Below are 17,346 nucleotides of genomic sequence, written 5' to 3' on the forward strand. Positions count from 1 at the left end.
TTGAGAGAATGCCAAGAGTGTGCAATGCTGTCATCAACGCAAAGGGTGGCTACTTTGAAAAATATGAAATATATTTTGATTTGTTTAACACTTTTTTGGTTACTACATGATTCCATGTGTGTTATGTCTTCACTATTATTCTGTAGAACGTAGAAAATATATATATATTTTTTTAAACCTTGAATGAGTAGGTGTGTCCAAACTTTTGACTGATACAGAGCCATTATTAAGAGGCTAGCCACACTACAAACATAATTTCACCTGGTTCACGTGAATCAATTGTAATGACAGTCCACCACAACATACCCAAGACGTTCCTGATTAGCCAGGAGTAGTCTGGTATTAATTTAATTGTGTATTAAAAACACAGTTTGAGATCATTGTGAGCGGATTTCGCCAGTGGTTAGAAGGGGGAATTGGGCTTCCCGGAAAAATTTTGCCCAAGGTTTCAACAGTAACCAAGGGGGGTGGGGCTTAGAGAAGGGTCAATTGGAATAAATGGTAGTAGAGGGGTAATCCTGATTCTATACAGGAAAATAAAAGTAAGAAATTGTGTAATAGAATTAGTCAACCTAAAATATTGTCATACAATTCTAAATAGGTTATACAGGTTTTATACATGTTATGTATAAAATAGCCTCTAAAATATATCTGAACAGGCCATAAATGTCTTCATTTTTGTTTTCTTGGAAAGCTGTGAGTGCTATTATATGATACAATATCAGTACTTGTTGCATCATCAACTGATTTCAGCCAGTGATTGACTGCATTGTTTTAATGGAATGTTGGCATATAGGCAGTACATTTTAAAACTTAATGGAACCATTCCACTAAAACCGACTGGCTAGTTAGCTAACAAACATTCTTCAAAGTCATTATTTTACACAATATCTTATCACAGCACTGGCAAACCATGGTTTACCAATTCCCTGACCAAAATGGCTGACCTTTATACCATCATAAGACGGTTCATTGCCATTCTAGTATTCTAATTCTATATTTGATCAGTGTTCTGTAATTTGTTTTATGCACTATACCATGCTACAGATAGATGCATGTTTCTGGCAAAGATTACATGCCTTCTCACTAAGCCCACATACAAAATACTTAGGAATGGCATGCACAACGTCTTGCCGTCTATATGCAAACCATTGCGATGCTTATTATGGTTTTAACTCCTGTCCAATCATAGAGCCTGAACATATGGAGCAGAGTGTGGGAACTGCCACACAGAGGACAGCCCGGGTGGACTGCGAGTCTGACCTAAAATAGCTTCTCATGAAAAAAATGACCCTCTCCCTCTCATTCTTTGATTCTGAAAATAGTACTGAAAATAGTGAATTGAATTTGGATTGTGGTCCTGAGACCGGGGCCCGGGGAGTTGGGGACCAGCACTTGAATGAATGAATTCCTCAGAGCACAAGGGTAGGCAGCAGACAAATGAATTTGGAAAAAAAGCACAACATTCTCATTACCAAATTGGGTCTGCAAAGGACATATTGGTCAGGAGGAATTTCTTACTTTCGACATGAAAGAGGAAAACATCTTCCCTGGCTGGTTCCTTCAGCAAACCCATTTATAAATGTGAATGTCAGCGTCTACAGAAGAAGGGGAGGCTGGGGGATGCTATTAAGCTGGGAGGTTGAGGCTGAACAAGTAATTTCATGCAAAAAGTAAAGAAAAATATTTCAACAAGAACAAGGGAGGATAAATGAATGACAAATGTGGCAACTTATTAACAGTATTACATTCCTCTGGGTAAATCCTGCTTTTACAGTCTGCTACCAAAAATAACACTCAGAGCGCTCTATGTAATTAGGAATTAATGAGGATAAACACCGATGACAAAGACGATACAAAAGCAGTTGATCTTTGAAGATGAAGACCTATCTTTAGCTTATGATGAGTTATTTGAACATGAAAAATAACTAAACTCAGCAAAAAAATAAATACATTTGAAAGCACTTATATCTGTAATCATTTTCTGTGTGACTGTGGGAGATGAGGGTCCAGGAGCAAGTGCAGGTATGAATTAGTACACGGCACTGAACAAACTTCAGACTAACTCAAATCTATCCTCTCTCTTCATAACAGCCGAAGATATAGAACAGGCAACAATGTACCAAAGCAAATAACCTAGGCCAATTCAAAAATAACATCTATGGTGAGTTTCCACTGAGGATTTACCCTGGTGTTTTACCAAAAAGACTCTGTTTGTATCTATGCGGACCGGCCACCGTGTCTCACTGGGCCATGGCTTCGGCGAACCTGCCCTGACTTGAGGCCCAACCTAGGCTTCTGGGTACTTTTCAGCTAGCGTTTACATAACAAAGGCTAACTGTGAACTTTAACACCTTCTCACAAAGCAACTGTCGAATGATGCAGAGGTTGTTGATTCTGTACGCTCCAAGTCTTTACTGTCACACTCCTGATGGAAACACAATTACACTAGAGCAGCAAATCAGCTCCAAGTGATTTATATTTTGGAAATCTGTTCCAAAGTATTCCCACAGACCACACATAATAGAGATATATGTTACCGTATACAAATGTAAGCAAAGTTTGAAATGGTTATGTTTTAGTAAAATAACTATGATATCTGTCTGGGCTTCTTGCAGTCAATTTTCAATCTACAAATAATTTGTAATTATGTTTTGGCTGAATCTACTTGATGATCCCCTGGTGTGGGGGTAAGTCTCAATTGAAAAGTACCACTAGTCCCTATTCCTACAATTTCATATCTGATGGAACTGGGTAGCTGGGCTTTGCATAAAAAACAAGCAACTCAAGACCGCCAGGTACGTAGAACAACTTTTAAGTCAAAGAAACTGCAGGATCAGGGGTGTAGTGCTGCTGGTGCGCGGAGGAGTGGCACTCCCACACTTTTATCTATTTGAGAATACACAGAGCTGGTAAAACTATTTCTGGAAAATTCATGCGGATAAATTCTACATTATATTTAATTACTACAGAACTTCCATGAAAAACGATAGATTGACAAACCAAATAAATATGTATTGCCGTCTTCTCTCTGGTGGTGGTGAGAATGATGAAGAAGTATAGGCTACGTGCATGGTGGAGGCCCGTCGGAGGCTTGACCACTTTCGCCAATCAGAATGTTAAAAACAAATATTAAAAAGGGCAAACTCCAAGGACCCGTTGTGCATTGGAATCCAGAACGATATGTGACCACTTGGTTAAGGCGACTACATTATGCCGAGGACACCCAAATCAGAGTGGCCACTGCAAACCCAAAGAGCCTGACCCTCTCTGTAAGTTGCTGTAGCCCTGCTTGGGATATTTAACCTACATTGGCTATTGGTTGAGATGCAGGGCCCGTTCTAGCTTGGTATGTCAGGGTGATAAATTAGAAATGTGAATTGGGCCAAGTTGGAGGTAATAATGCATTTAGGTTATCGTTTATTGAGATGCATGAATATACCACACCAAAAGCTTGATTTCATGGCCTGCTTTAAAACAAATGTCCTACTATTCTACATAGTGATCATTTATGCTCACTACTTCTCGGAATTGATAGTTCACCTCTGTTTTCTTCAATTCTGTAATAGGGTATACTGTAACCATGTGTTCAAGCTAATCAAAGTTTACTTATGATACACAATACAATGAAATGTCTACTCGCAATAAAGCTCTCCTTGCAAACAGTGCAATGATATTAAGCTATATGCATTTGTATTTAGATTAAGCTATAGCCTACAAATAGGTATACCACGTAGTCGTAGGCCTATTAGGCTATAGACCTACTTCAAATGATTGTTGTTTGTTTCTGAACTAGCCAAATGGCAGAGTTATCCTTCAGCACCACAAGTTGATTCAACTTCTTTAACATCATTGCACGATCCTGGCGCTGTCCTTTCAGCACCACAAAGGATGCTCCAATCGCTTAAAATTACATCTCATCAAGATCTGTTGCCTACGCCTAATAGTCATACTCATCACTTATTATTTATACAAATATAATATTATAAACTGGGTGGTTCAAGCCCTGAATGCTGATTGGCTGACAGTTGTGGTATACAGTGCCTTGCAAAAGTATTCAACCCCCTTGGCCTTTTTCCTATTTTGTTTCAATATAACCTGTAATTTAAATGGATTTTTATTTGGATTTCATGTAATGGACATACACAAAATAGTCCAAATTGGTCAAGTGAAATGGAAAAAAAATTACTTATTTCAAAAGATTCCAAAAAATGTAAAACTGAAATGTGGTGCGTGCATATGTATTCACCCCCTTTGCTATGAAGCCCCTAAATAAGATCTGGTGCAACCAATTACCTTCAGAAGTCACATAATTAGTTAACTAAAGTCCACCTGTGTGCAATCTAAGTGTCACATGATCTGTCACATGATCTCAGTATATACACCTGTTCTGAAAGGCCCCAGAGTCTGCCACACCTCTAAGCAATGGGCACCACCAAGCAAGCGGCACCATGAAGACCAAGGAGCTCTCCAAACAGGTCAGGGACAAAGTTGTGGAGAAGTACAGATCTAGGTTGGGTTATAAAAAAATATCAGAAACTTTGAACATCCCATGAAGCACCATTAAATCCATTATTAAAAAATGGAAAGAATATGGCACCTCAACAAACCTGCCAAGAGAGGGCCGCCCACCAACACTCACGGACCAGGCAAGGGGGGCATTAATCAGAGAGGCAACAAAGAGACCAAAGATAACCCTGAAGGAGCTGCAAAGCTCCACAGCGGAGATTGGAGTATCTGTCCATAGGACCACTTTAAGCCGCATACTCTACAGAGCTGGGTTTTAGGGAAGAGTGGTCAGAAAAAAGCCATTGCTTAACCTGTTGGGGATAGGGGGCAGTATTTGCACGGCCAGATAAAAAACGTACCCGATTTAATCTGGTTACTACTCCTGCCCAGTAACTAGAATATGCATATAATTGTTTGATTTGGATAGAAAACACCCTAAAGTTTCTAAAACTGTTTGAATGGTGTCTGTGAGTATAACAGAACTCATTTGGCAGGCCAAAACCTGAGAAGATTCCAAACAGGAAGCGCTCTCTCTGACTATTTCTTGGCCTTCTTGATCATCTCTAACCAAAACAGGGGATCTCTGGCATAACGTGACATTTTCTAACGCTCCCATAGGCTCTCAGAAGGCGCCAGAACGATGAATGATGTCTTTGCAGGCCATGGCTGAAAAACATTAGCGCATTTGGATAGTGGTCGATCTGAGGACAATGAGACTGGAGGCGCGTGCACGAGCCGACACCATGTTTACTTTCTCTCTCTTTGAACGAAAACAACAACTCCCGGTCAGATTATTATCGCTATTTTACGAGAAAAATCGCATAAAAATTGATTTTCAACAGTGTTTGACATGCTTCGAAGTACGGTAATGGAATAATTTGAATTTTTTTGTCACGAAACGCGTCGGGCGCATCACCCTTCTTTACCCTTCGGATAGTGTCTTGAACGCACGAACAAAACGCCGCTATTTGGATATAACTATGGATTATTTGGAACCAAACCAACATTTGTTATTGAAGTAGAAGTCCTGGGAGTGCATTCTGACGAAGAACAGCAAAGGTAATCAAACTTTTCTAATAGTAAATCGGAGTTTGGTGAGTACCACACTTGGTGGGTGTCAAAATAGCTAGCCTGTGATTGCCGGGCTATCTACTCAGAATATTGCAAAATGTGCTTTCACGGAAAACCTATTTTAAAATCGGACATAGCGAGTGCATAAAGGAGTTCTGTATCTATAATTCTTAAAATAATTGTTATGTTTTTTGTGAACGTTTATCGTGAGTAATTTAGTAAATTCACCGGAAGTGTTCGGTGGGAATGCTAGTCACATGCTAATGTAAAAAGCTGGTTTTTGATATAAATATGAACTTGATTGAACAAAACATGCATGTATTGTATAACATAATGTCCTAGGATTGTCATCTGATGAAGATCAAAGGTTAGTGCTGCATTTAGCTGTGGTTTGGGTTTATGTGACATTATATGCTAGCTTGAAAAATGGGTGTCTGATTATTTCTGGCTGGGTACTTTGCTGACATAATCTAATGTTTTGCTTTCGTTGTAAAGCCTTTTTGAAATCGGACAGTGTGGTTAGATTAACGAGAGTCTTGTCTTTAAAATGGTGTAAAATAGTCATATGTTTGAGAAATTGAAGTAATAGCATTTCTAAGGTATTTGAATATCGCGCCACGGGATTACACTGGCTGTTGAGTAGGTGGGACGCAAGCGTCCCACCTAGCCCATAGAGGTTAAGGAAAAAAATAAGCAAACAAGTTTGGTGTTCGCCAAAAGGCGTGTAGGAAACCCCCCCAAACATATGGAAGAAGGTACTCTGGTCAGATGAGACTCAAATGTAGCTTTTTGGCCATCAAGGAAAATGCTATGTCTGGTGCAAGCCCAACACCTCTCATCACCCCGAGAACACCATCCCCACAGTGAATCATGGTGGTGGCAGCATCAAGCTGTGGAGATGTTTCTATCGCGGCCAGAAACCTGCTCCATTTGCTCTCTGTTCCGAACGTAATAAACAACCAGTTCTGATAGCCTTTAGCTGTACCCTTATTTCTTGACTTCTACGTTTGTTTTAGTCACTGCTTTAGCACACTCTGCCAACCCGGATGTCCTAGCCGTGTCTGAATTCTGGCTTAGGAAGACCACCAAAAACCCTGAAATTTCAATCCCTAACTATAACATTTTCCGACAAGATAGAACTGCCAAAGGGGGCGGTGTTGCAATCTACTGCAGAGATAACCTGCAGAGTTCTGTCTTACTATCCAGGTCTGTACCCAAACAATTCAAGCTTCTACTTTTAAAAATCCAGCTTTCCAGAAACAAGTCTCTCACCATTGCCGCTTGCTATAGACCACCCTCTGCCCCCCAGCTGTGCCCTGGACATGTGAATTGATTGCCCCCCCATCTATCTTCAGAGCTCGTGCTGCTAGGTGACCTAAACTGGGACATGCTTAACATCCCGGCCATCCTACAATCTAAGCTTGATGCCCTCAAATCTCACACAAATTATCAATGAACCCACCAGGTACAACCCCAAATCGGTAAACACGGGCACCCTCATAGATATCATCCTAACCAACTTGCCCTCCAAATACACCTCTGCTGTTTTCAACCAAGATCTAAGCGATCACTGCCTAATTGCCTGCATCCGTAACGGGTCTGCGGTCAAACGACCACCCCTCATCACTGTCAAATGCTCCCTAAAACATTTCAGCGAGCAGGCCTTTCTAATCAACCTGGCCCGGGTATCCTGGAAGGATATTGACCTCATCCCGTCAGTAGAGGATGCCTGGTTATTCTTTAAAAGTGCCTTCCTCACCATCTTAAATAAGCATGCCCCTTTCAACAAATTTAGAACCAGGAACAGATATAGCCCTTGGTTCTCTCCAGAGCTGACTGCCCTTGACCAGCACAAAAACATCCTGTGGCGTGCTGCATTAGCATCGAATAGCCCCCGTGATATGCAACTTGTCAGGGAAGTTAGGAACCAATATACACAGGCAGTTAGGAAACCCTAACCCTTTTTAACCTGTTGGGTCTAGGGGGCAGCATTTGCACGTCTGGATAAAAAAAATGTACCCGATTTAATCTGGTTACTAATCCTACCCAGTAACTAGAATATGCATATACTTATTATATATGGATAGAAAACACTCTAAAGTTTCTAAAACTGTTTGAATGGTGTCTGTGAGTATAACAGAACTCATTTGGCAGGCAAAACCCTGAGACATTTTCTGACAGGAAGTGGATACCTGATGTGTTGTATTGACTTTAAACCTATCCCATTGAAAAACACAGGGGTTTAGGAATATTTTGGCACTTCCTATTGCTTCCACTAGATGTCACCAGCCTTTACAAAGTGTTTTGAGTCTTCTGGAGGGAGATCTGACCGAACAAGAGCCATGGAACGATGATGTCCCATTAGACACCTGGCGCGCGAGTTCATGTTGGGTACCCTCGTTCCAATACGTTATAAAAGAGTATGCATTCGTCCACCTTGAATATTATTCATGTTCTGGTTAAAAAAGGCCCTAATGATTTATGCTATACAACGTTTGACATGTTTGAACGAACGGAAATATATTTTTTCCCCTCGTTCATGACGAGAAGTCCGGCTGGCTTACATCATGTGCTAACGAGACGGAGATTTTTGGACATAAATGATGAGCTTTTTTGAACAAAACTACATTCGTTATGGACCTGTGATACCTGGAAGTGACATCTGATGAAGAGAATCAAAGGTAATGGATTATTTACATAGTATTTTCGATTTTAGATCTCCCCAACATGACGTCTAGTCTGTATCGCAACGCGTATTTTTCTGGGCGCAGTGCTCAGATTATTGCAAAGTGTGATTTCCCAGTAAGGTTATTTTTAAATCTGGCAAGTTGATTGCGTTCAAGAGATGTAAATCTATAATTCTTTAAATGACAATATAATATTTTACCAATGTTTTCTCATTTTAATTATTTAATTTGTTACGCTGACTTGACTGCCGGTTATTGGAGGGAAACGATTTCCTCAACATCAATGCCATAGTAAAACGCTGTTTTTGGATATAAATATGAACTTGATAGAACTAAAAATGCATGCATTGTCTAACATAATGTCCTAGGAGTGTCATCTGATGGAGATTGTAAAAGGTTAGTGCATCATTTTAGCTGGTTTTATGGTTTTGGTGACCCTGTCTTTGACTTGACAAAACATTACACACAACTCTTGTAAATGTACTGTCCTAACATACTCTAAATTTATGCTTTCGCCGTAAAACCTTTTTGAAATCGTAAAACGTGGTTAGATTAAGGAGATGTTTATCTTTTAAATGGTGTAAAATAGTTGTATTTTTGAAAAATTTGAATTTTGACATTTATTTGGATTCAAATTTGCCGCTCTTGAAATGCACCTGCTGTTGATGGAGTGCACCACAGGTGGCACGCTAGCGTCCCACCTAGCCCCAAGAGGTTAAAGCAGAAATTTACATCCTGTAGCACAAACTAAAAAAAGTTCTGGGACACTATAAAGTCCATGGAGAATAAGAGCACCTCCTCCCAGCTGCCCACTGCACTGAGGCTAGGAAACACTGTCACCACCGATAAATCTACTATAATTGAGAATTTCAATAAGCACTTTTCTACGGCTGGCCATGCTTTCCACCTGGCTATCCCTACCCTGGTCAACAGCCCTGCACCCCCCACAACAACTCGCCCAAGCCTCCCCAATTTCTCCTTCACCCAAATCCAGATAGATGATGTTCTGAAAGAGCTGCAAAATCTGGACCCCTACAAATCAGCCGGGCTAGACCATCTGGACCCTCTCTAAAATGATCTACCGAAATTGTTGCAACCCCTATTACTTGCCTGTTCAACCTCTCTTTCGTATCGTCTGAGATTCCCAAAGATTGGAAAGCTGCCGCGGTCATCCCCCTCTTCAAAGGGGCAGACACTCTAGACCCAAACTGCTACAGACCTATATCCATCCTACCCTGCCTTTCTAACCTCTCTGGGCTAGGCGGGACGAATTCGTCCCACCTACGCAACAGCCAGTGTAATCCAGTGGCGCGATTTTCAAATACCTTAAAAATCCTATTACTTCAATTTCTCAAACATATGACTATTTTACAGCTATTTAAAGACAAGACTCTCGTTAATCTAACCACACTGTCCGATTTCAAAAAGGCTTTACAACGAAAGCAAAACATTAGATTATGTCAGCAGAGTACCCAGCCAGAAATAATCAGACACCCATTTTTCAAGCTAGCATATAATGTCACAAAAACCCAGAAGACAGCTAAATGCAGCACTAACCTTTGATGATCTTCATCAGATGACAACCCTAGGACATTATGTTATACAATACATGCATGTTTTGTTCAATCAAGTTCATATTTATATCAAAAATCAGCTTTTTACATTAGCATGTGACGTTCAGAACTAGCATACCCCCCGCAAACTTCCGGGGAATTTACTAACAATTTACTAAATTACTCACGATAAACGTTCACAAAAAGCATAACAATTATTTTAAGAATTATAGATACAGAACTCCTCTATGCACTCTATGTCCGATTTTAAAATAGTTTTTTGGTGAAAGCACATTTTGCAATATTCTAAGTACATAGCCCAGCCATCACGGGCTAGCTATTTAGACACCCGGCAAGTTTAGCCTTCACCAAAATCAGATTTACTATAACAAAAATGTTATTACCTTTGTTGTCTTCGTCAGAATGCACTCCCAGGACTTCTACTTCAATAACAAATGTTGGTTTGGTCCCAAATAATCCATCGTTATATCCAAACAGCGTCGTTTTGTTCGTGAGTTCTAGACACTATCCGAAATGGTAAATAACGGTCGCGCGCATGGCGCAATTCGTGACAAAAAAATTCTAAATATTCCATTACCGTACTTCGAAGCATGTCAACCGCTGTTTAAAATCAATTTTTATGCAATTTATCTCGTAAAAAAGCGATAATATTCCGACCGGGAATCTCCTTTTCGGCAAACAGAAGAAAAAACACAAAGACGGGGGCGGCCAGTGCACGCACCTAAGCCCACAGTCCCTTGATCGGCCACTTGAGAAAGGCGATAATGTGTTTCAGCCTGGGGCTGGAATGACGACATTCAGGTTTTTCCCGGGCTCTGAGAGCCTATTGGAGCCGTGGGAAGTGTCACGTTACCGCAGAGATCCTAAGTTTTTGAAAGAGATGTCAAAGAAAGACAATAAATGGTCAGACAGGCCACTTCCTGTAAAGGAATCTCTCAGGTTTTGACCTGCCATTTGAGTTCTGTTATACTCACAGACACCATTCAAACAGTTTTAGAAACTTTGGAGTGTTTTCTATCCAAAGCCAATAATTATATGCATATTCTAGTTACTGGGCAGGAGTAGTAACCAGATTAAATCGGGTACATTTTTTTATCCAGCCGTGTCAATACTGCCCCCTACCCTCAGCAGGCTAAGGCCAAGTTATCAAACAGATTACCCACCATTTTGAATCCCACCGTACCTTCTCCGCTATGCAATCTGGTTTCAGAGCTGGTCATGGGTGCACCTCAGCCACGCTCAAGGTCCTAAACGATATCATAACCGCCATCGATAAGAGACATTACTGTGCAGCCGTATTCATCGACCTGGCCAAGGCTTTCGACTCTGTCAATCACCACATTCTTATCGCCAGACTCAACAGCCTTGGTTTCTCAAATGATTGCCTTGCCTGGTTCACCAACTACTTCTCTGATAGAGTTCAGTGTGTCAAATCGGAGGGCCTGTTGTCCGGACCTCTGGGGGTGCCACAGGGTTCAATTCTCGGGTCAACTCTCTTCTCTGTATCCATCAATGATGTCGCTCTTGCTGCTGGTGATTCTCTGAGAAACCTCTACGCAGATGACACCATTCTGTATACTTCTGGCCCTTCTTTGGACACTGTGTTAACTAACCTCCAGATGACCTTCAATGCCATACAACTCTCCTTCCATGGTCTCCAACTGCTCTTAAATGCAAGTAAAACTAAATGCATTCTTCAACCGATCGCTGCCCGCCTGTCCAGCATCACTACTCTGGACGGTTCTGACTTAGAATATGTGGACAACTACAAATACCTAGGTGTCTGGTTAGACTGTAAACTCTCCTTCCAGACTCACATTAAGCATCTCCAATCCAAAATTAAATCTAGAATCGGCTTCCTATTTCGCAACAAAGCATCCTTCACTCATTCTGCCAAACCTACCCTTGTACAACTGACTATCCTACCGATCCTCAACTTCGGCGATGTCATTTACAAACTAGCCTCCAACATTCTACTCAACAAATTGGATGCAGTCTATCACAGTACCATCCGTTTTGTCCCCAAAGCCCCATATACTACCCACCACTGCGACCTGTACGCTCTCGTTGGCTGGCTCTCGCTTCATACTCGTCGCCAAACCCACTGGCTACAGGTTATCTACAAGTCTCTGCTAGGTAAAGCCCCACCTTATCTCAGCTCACTGGTCACCATAGCAGCACCCACCCGTAGCACGCGCTCCAGCAGGTATATCTCACTGGTCACCCCCAAAAGCCAATTCTTCCTTTGGCCGCCTTTCCTTCCAGTTCTCTGCTGCCAATGACTGGAACGAACTGCAAAAATCACTGAAGCTGGAGACTCATATCTCCCTCACTAGCTTTAAGCACCAGCTGTCAGAGCAGCTCACAGATCACTGCACCTGTACATAGCCCATCTGTAAATAGCCCATCCAACTACCTCATCCCCATACTGTATTTATTTATTTATTTATCTTGCTCCTTTGCACCCCAGTATCTCTACTTACACATTAATCTTCTGCACATCTACCATTCCAGTGTTTAATTGCTATATTGTAATTACTTCGCCACCATGGCCTATTTATTGCCTTACCTCCCTTATCCTACCTAATTTGCACACACTGTATGCAGACTTTTTCTACTGTATTATTGACTGTATGTCTGTGTTGTTGTATGTGTCGAACTGCTTTGCTTTATCTTGGCCAGGTTGCAGTTGTAAATGAGAACTTGTTCTCAACTAGCCTACCTGGTTAAATAAAGGAGAAATAAAAATAATAATAAAATAATGTTTTTCATCGGCAGGGACTGGGAAACTGGTCAGAATGGAAGGAATGATGGATGGCGTTAAATACAAGGAAATTCTTGAGGGAAACCTATTTCAGTCTTCCAGAGATTTGAGACTTGGACGGAGGTTCACCTTCCAGCAGGACAATGATCCTAAGCATACTGCTAAAGCAACACTCGAGTGGTTTAAGGGGAACATTTAAATGTCTTGGAATGGCCTAGTCAAAGCCCAGATCTCAATCTAATTGAGAATCTGTGGTATGACTTAAAGATTGCTGTACACCAGCGGAACCCATCCAACTTGAAGGAGCTGGAGCAGTTTTGCCTTGAAGAATGGGCAAAAATCCCAGTGGCTAGATGTGCCAAGCTTATAAAGACATACCCCCAAGAGACTTGAAGCTGTATTTGCTGCAAAAGGTGGCTCTACAAAGTATTGACTTTGGGGGGTGAATAGTTATGCACGCTCAAGTTCAGTTTTTTTGGTCTTATTTCTTGTTTGTTTCACAATAAAAAATATTTTGCACCTTCAAAGTGGTAGTCAGGTTGTGTAAATCAAAAAGATACAAACCCCCCAAAAATCGATTTTAATTCCAGGTTGTAAGGCAACAAAATAGGAAAAATTCCAAGGGGGGTGAATACTTTCGCAAGCCACTGTATCAGACCGTATACCAAGGGTATGACAAAACATTTATTTTTACTGCTCTAATTATGTTGGTAACCAGTTTATAATAGCAATAAGGCACCTCTTGGGTTTGTGGTATATGGCCAATATACCACGGCTAAGGGCTGTGTCTCCACGTTGCATCGTGCCTAAGAACAACCCTTAGCCGTGGTATATTAGCCATATACCACACCTCCTCAGGCCTTATTGCTTAATGATCACTTCTCACAATTAGAGGTCGACCGATTAATCGGAATGGCCGATTTCAATTTTTCAATCGGTAATCGGTATTTTTGGCCACCGATTTGCCTTTAAAAAAAATATATTTATTATGTTATTAAAACAAATAAAAATTAAACCTTTATTTAACTAGGCAAGTCAGTTAAAGAACACATTCTTATTTTCAATGATGGCCTAGGAACGGTGGGTTAACTGCCTTGTTCAGGGGCAGAACGACAGATTTTTACCTTGTCAGCTTGGGGACAAGGTAAACGCTCTAACCACCTGCTTTACGTTGCCAAGTTAAGTTGCTAGCTAGCATTAAACTTATCTTATAAAAAAAAAATCTATCAATCATAAACACTAGTTAACTACACATGGTTGATGATATTACTAGTTTATCTAGCCTGTCAAGCTTTGCATATAATCGATGTGGTGAGCATTCGCGAAAAAGGACTGTCTTTGCTCCGACATGTACCTAACCATAAACATCAATGTCTTTCTTAAAATCAATACACAAGTAAATATTTTCAAACCTGCATATTTAGTTAATATTGCCTGCTAACATTAATTTATTTTAACTAGGGAAAATGTGTCACTTCTCTTGCAAACAGAGTCAGGGTATATGCAGCAGTTTGGGCCGCTTGGCTTGTTGCGAACTGTGAAGACTATTTCTTCCTAACAAAGACAGCAGACTTCGCCAAACGAGGATGATTTAACAAAAGCGCATTTGTGAAAAAAAAGCACAATCGTTGCACGACTGTACCTAACCATAAACATCAATGCCTTTCTTAAAATCAATACACAGAAGTATATATTTTTAAACCTGCATATTTAGCTAAAAGAAATCCAGGTTAGCAGGCAATATTAACCAGGTGAAATTGTGTCAGTTGTCTTGCGTTCATTGCACGCAGAATCAGGGTATACAGAATCTGGCTCGTTGCGAACTAATTTGCCAGAATTTTACGGAACTATGAAATAACATTGTAGGTTGTGCGATGTAACAGGAATATTTAGACTTATGGATGCCACCCGTTAGATAAAATACGGAACGGTTCCGTATGTCACTGAAAGAATAATGTTTGAGATGATAGTTTCCGGATTTGACCATATTAATGACCTAAGGTTCATTATATTATAGTTAAGTCTATGATTTCATATTTGATAGAGCAGTCTGACTGAGCGGTGGTAGGCAGCAGCAGGCTCGTAATAGTCAAAGGTATATGGTTTAGAGAGAAATAGTCGACGCGTCATAATTCCTGTAATAACTTGCGGCTGAACTTGAAAGGGGTTCCTTCGTTATTTTACCGTTCATGTCTTCCATAGAGAATGTCTTGATCTACTTCAAATAAGGTCTGTGTTTTGTGCTTAAACCGCCTCGGCGTTTTGATAACCGTGTAAATCTCACTAGGTAACGTTTGTCAACATATTTTCATAAATCCACTCTACAAAATGTTTTATCTTCGCTTATATTGATCAGAGTTATATCCTATGGATATCTACACAGTTATAAAATTGGCAAGGTGGTGTAAGCCTAAACCAAACACAGACCTTATTTTAAGTTAATATAAAAATACCCTATGGAATAAATGAAGGAACCGCTTTTCAGATTTTGCTAGGTGTCATGGGAATTATGACTCGCACTTTGGTAGTCAATTCTTACCATGCCCATTATTAAAATAGGATTTCCTGCATATAGAAATTACAGTTTTTGTTTTCAGCATTCATCACAGGTAACTTAAACTCTATTTTTATTATTCAAACAGTTGAGAGTATTTGTCTCCTAAGCAGACTCTTCAGCATCGTTGTCACTTCAGAGCTGTGTGTGTGTGTGTGTACGCGCGTGTGTGTGTGTGTGATTGATATATATATATATATATACGTACATAAAAAATGTATCACAATAATAATCGGCCGATTAATCGGTATCGGCTTTTTGGTCCTCCAATAATCGGTATTGGCGTTGAAAAATCATAATCCGTCGACTTCTACTCACAATGGTACTTGTTTAGTAGATCAAAGCTGAATCAATGTTTTGCAAGATTACATAATGATTAATTTGCGTTTTTACAAAACAGAACTGAATATAATACCATAGCATAGTAGGCCTACAACGTTACTGTTACACTAAAAACATTGTTAGCTGAAGCTGAATGGTCCCAAAAAAAGATAATGCACCAAAACTCAACAGAGCGTGCCACTATGCAGGATATATGCTTTGATTGAAATGAAATACAAGAAAGGCTAATCGTTTGTCAACACCATCTGCTCTAATTCGCTCACGAAACCGTAATTCAAGAAGACCTAAATGCATATTCCCATGAAACTGGGAATATGAAGAATGAAGAATTATAGTTCATGATTGACAGTGATGATGGCCTATTTTGAAATGAGGTAGCATATGCCTAACTTAACATTTATATATCTTTTTTAGACAATACTGTATGTGCAGATGTTGCAATTGGAGGATCCATTTTATGCATATTCTATAATGATAGGCTGGCTATTCAATTGGCTACATCTGTTGGTACAAACTTTGAGGAAATTATGACTTACTTTTTTTTGCGCTCCCTTGTCTAAAAAAAATAATAGCACTATACCACTGTGCAGGATCCACTTCAAACTAATTTTACATAAAAGTAGCAGTATCCAAAGGAGCAACTGTACTCTAATATGCCTACATCTATAAAGCAGAATAGAGCAGTACATCCCTTGAACACAACATGAAGTAACTTAATACCACAGTGTGAGGTACTCAGTGACAGCTGAGTTAGTATGTAGAATGCCTACATTCAAATCATATGTAATGTGTATGGATTCAATCTATGAGTGTACAGTATATGTTCTTGTGGTATAAAGTTACTCTGTAGGGTTAGAAAATGAATACTGCCAAGCCATATCATTACTTAAGTGCTCTCATACAATACCTCTTCCTCTTCCTTGGTTCATGCATAAGAAATGATTCACATGTATTTAGGTGGAGTGTATTAAGTGACGTTAATGGCCGGGACAAGTAATATATGATATTTGGTTTTAGGTAAATAAAAAGGCATTACAAGCAACACTGATAGTCAATCGTAAATAATAACTACCTCTCCCATCGACGTAGAAGAAGAGGATTTTCTGACGTGTCGAGACTCCTCCAGTGATGATGTTTGCTCTGCAGCCAGGCGAGCCCGTCGACCTAACTTTGCAACCTGAGTGAATATCATAATTCGAGTCACTAAAAGTTATCTTAAAATGACATGAACACGGTCGTAACTCTGAAGCATTAGTTAAATATTAACTTTATCACACAATTGCTGTAAAGCGGTGTTTAGTTAGCTGGATGGCAATGCTAACGCGTTAGCTAGCTAAGTAGCTGCCTGAAAAAGGCTGCCTCGACAAGAGAGAAACCATAATTCAAGTTCAAGGTTTGCAATGACATTCTAAACATTGCTAACGTTACTTATTATGTAAAGAATCTGTGTACAAGTTGAAATCGTAAATTACTTACATTCTTTACAACTCCACTGTCTCCGAGTTGAAGATTATCGTCCATTTTCCCTTGCGTTTACAGATGGAACTACTTCCTGGGGACTAGGAGCGTCACACCGCAACCATCTCCATGGTGACACCAATAAGGGGGAGTGGTGTAAGTAGTCCATGCTCGAGTGGCAGGGAGCGGAACGTTAGAGGCAAGACAAAATTACATGATGGAGCTACATCCAAACCTTTCAAAAACTCTGGTCTGGTAGATACAGAGGCTACCCATTATTGGGTAAAAGTGGCCTATAGACAGAGACACATCAGACAAAGATTGTCATTATAACCCTACCTACAGACGCCTCATTGGCATAACAGTGATGGGGGGGTATTTCTACTC

The 17,346-nt window shown here is 40.2% G+C and overlaps 1 protein-coding gene across 2 annotated transcripts in view; it reads right to left on the reverse strand.

Annotated features, from left to right (window-relative positions):
- The window catches only part of LOC106611048 (intraflagellar transport protein 43 homolog A-like), a 42,838-nt gene extending 25,737 nt beyond the window's left edge, over window positions 1-17,101 (reverse strand). Inside the window, exons 1-3 of one of the 2 annotated variants that reach the window (XM_014210878.2) lie at window positions 16,978-17,101; window positions 16,574-16,678; window positions 16,409-16,420 (exon numbers count right to left, since the gene is read on the reverse strand). In XM_014210878.2, coding sequence (XP_014066353.1) covers window positions 16,409-16,420; window positions 16,574-16,678; window positions 16,978-17,022 — 162 coding nt within the window. In that variant the 5' untranslated portion in view covers window positions 17,023-17,101. The remainder of the gene's footprint in view (window positions 1-16,408; window positions 16,421-16,573; window positions 16,679-16,977) is intronic. The other variant, XM_014210879.2, reaches the window with a different exon arrangement.
- Between the last annotated feature and the right edge of the window lie 245 nt (window positions 17,102-17,346).

Source organism: Salmo salar, chromosome ssa09, assembly GCF_905237065.1.
Source record: "Salmo salar chromosome ssa09, Ssal_v3.1, whole genome shotgun sequence".
Classification (NCBI taxonomy): domain Eukaryota; kingdom Metazoa; phylum Chordata; class Actinopteri; order Salmoniformes; family Salmonidae; genus Salmo; species Salmo salar.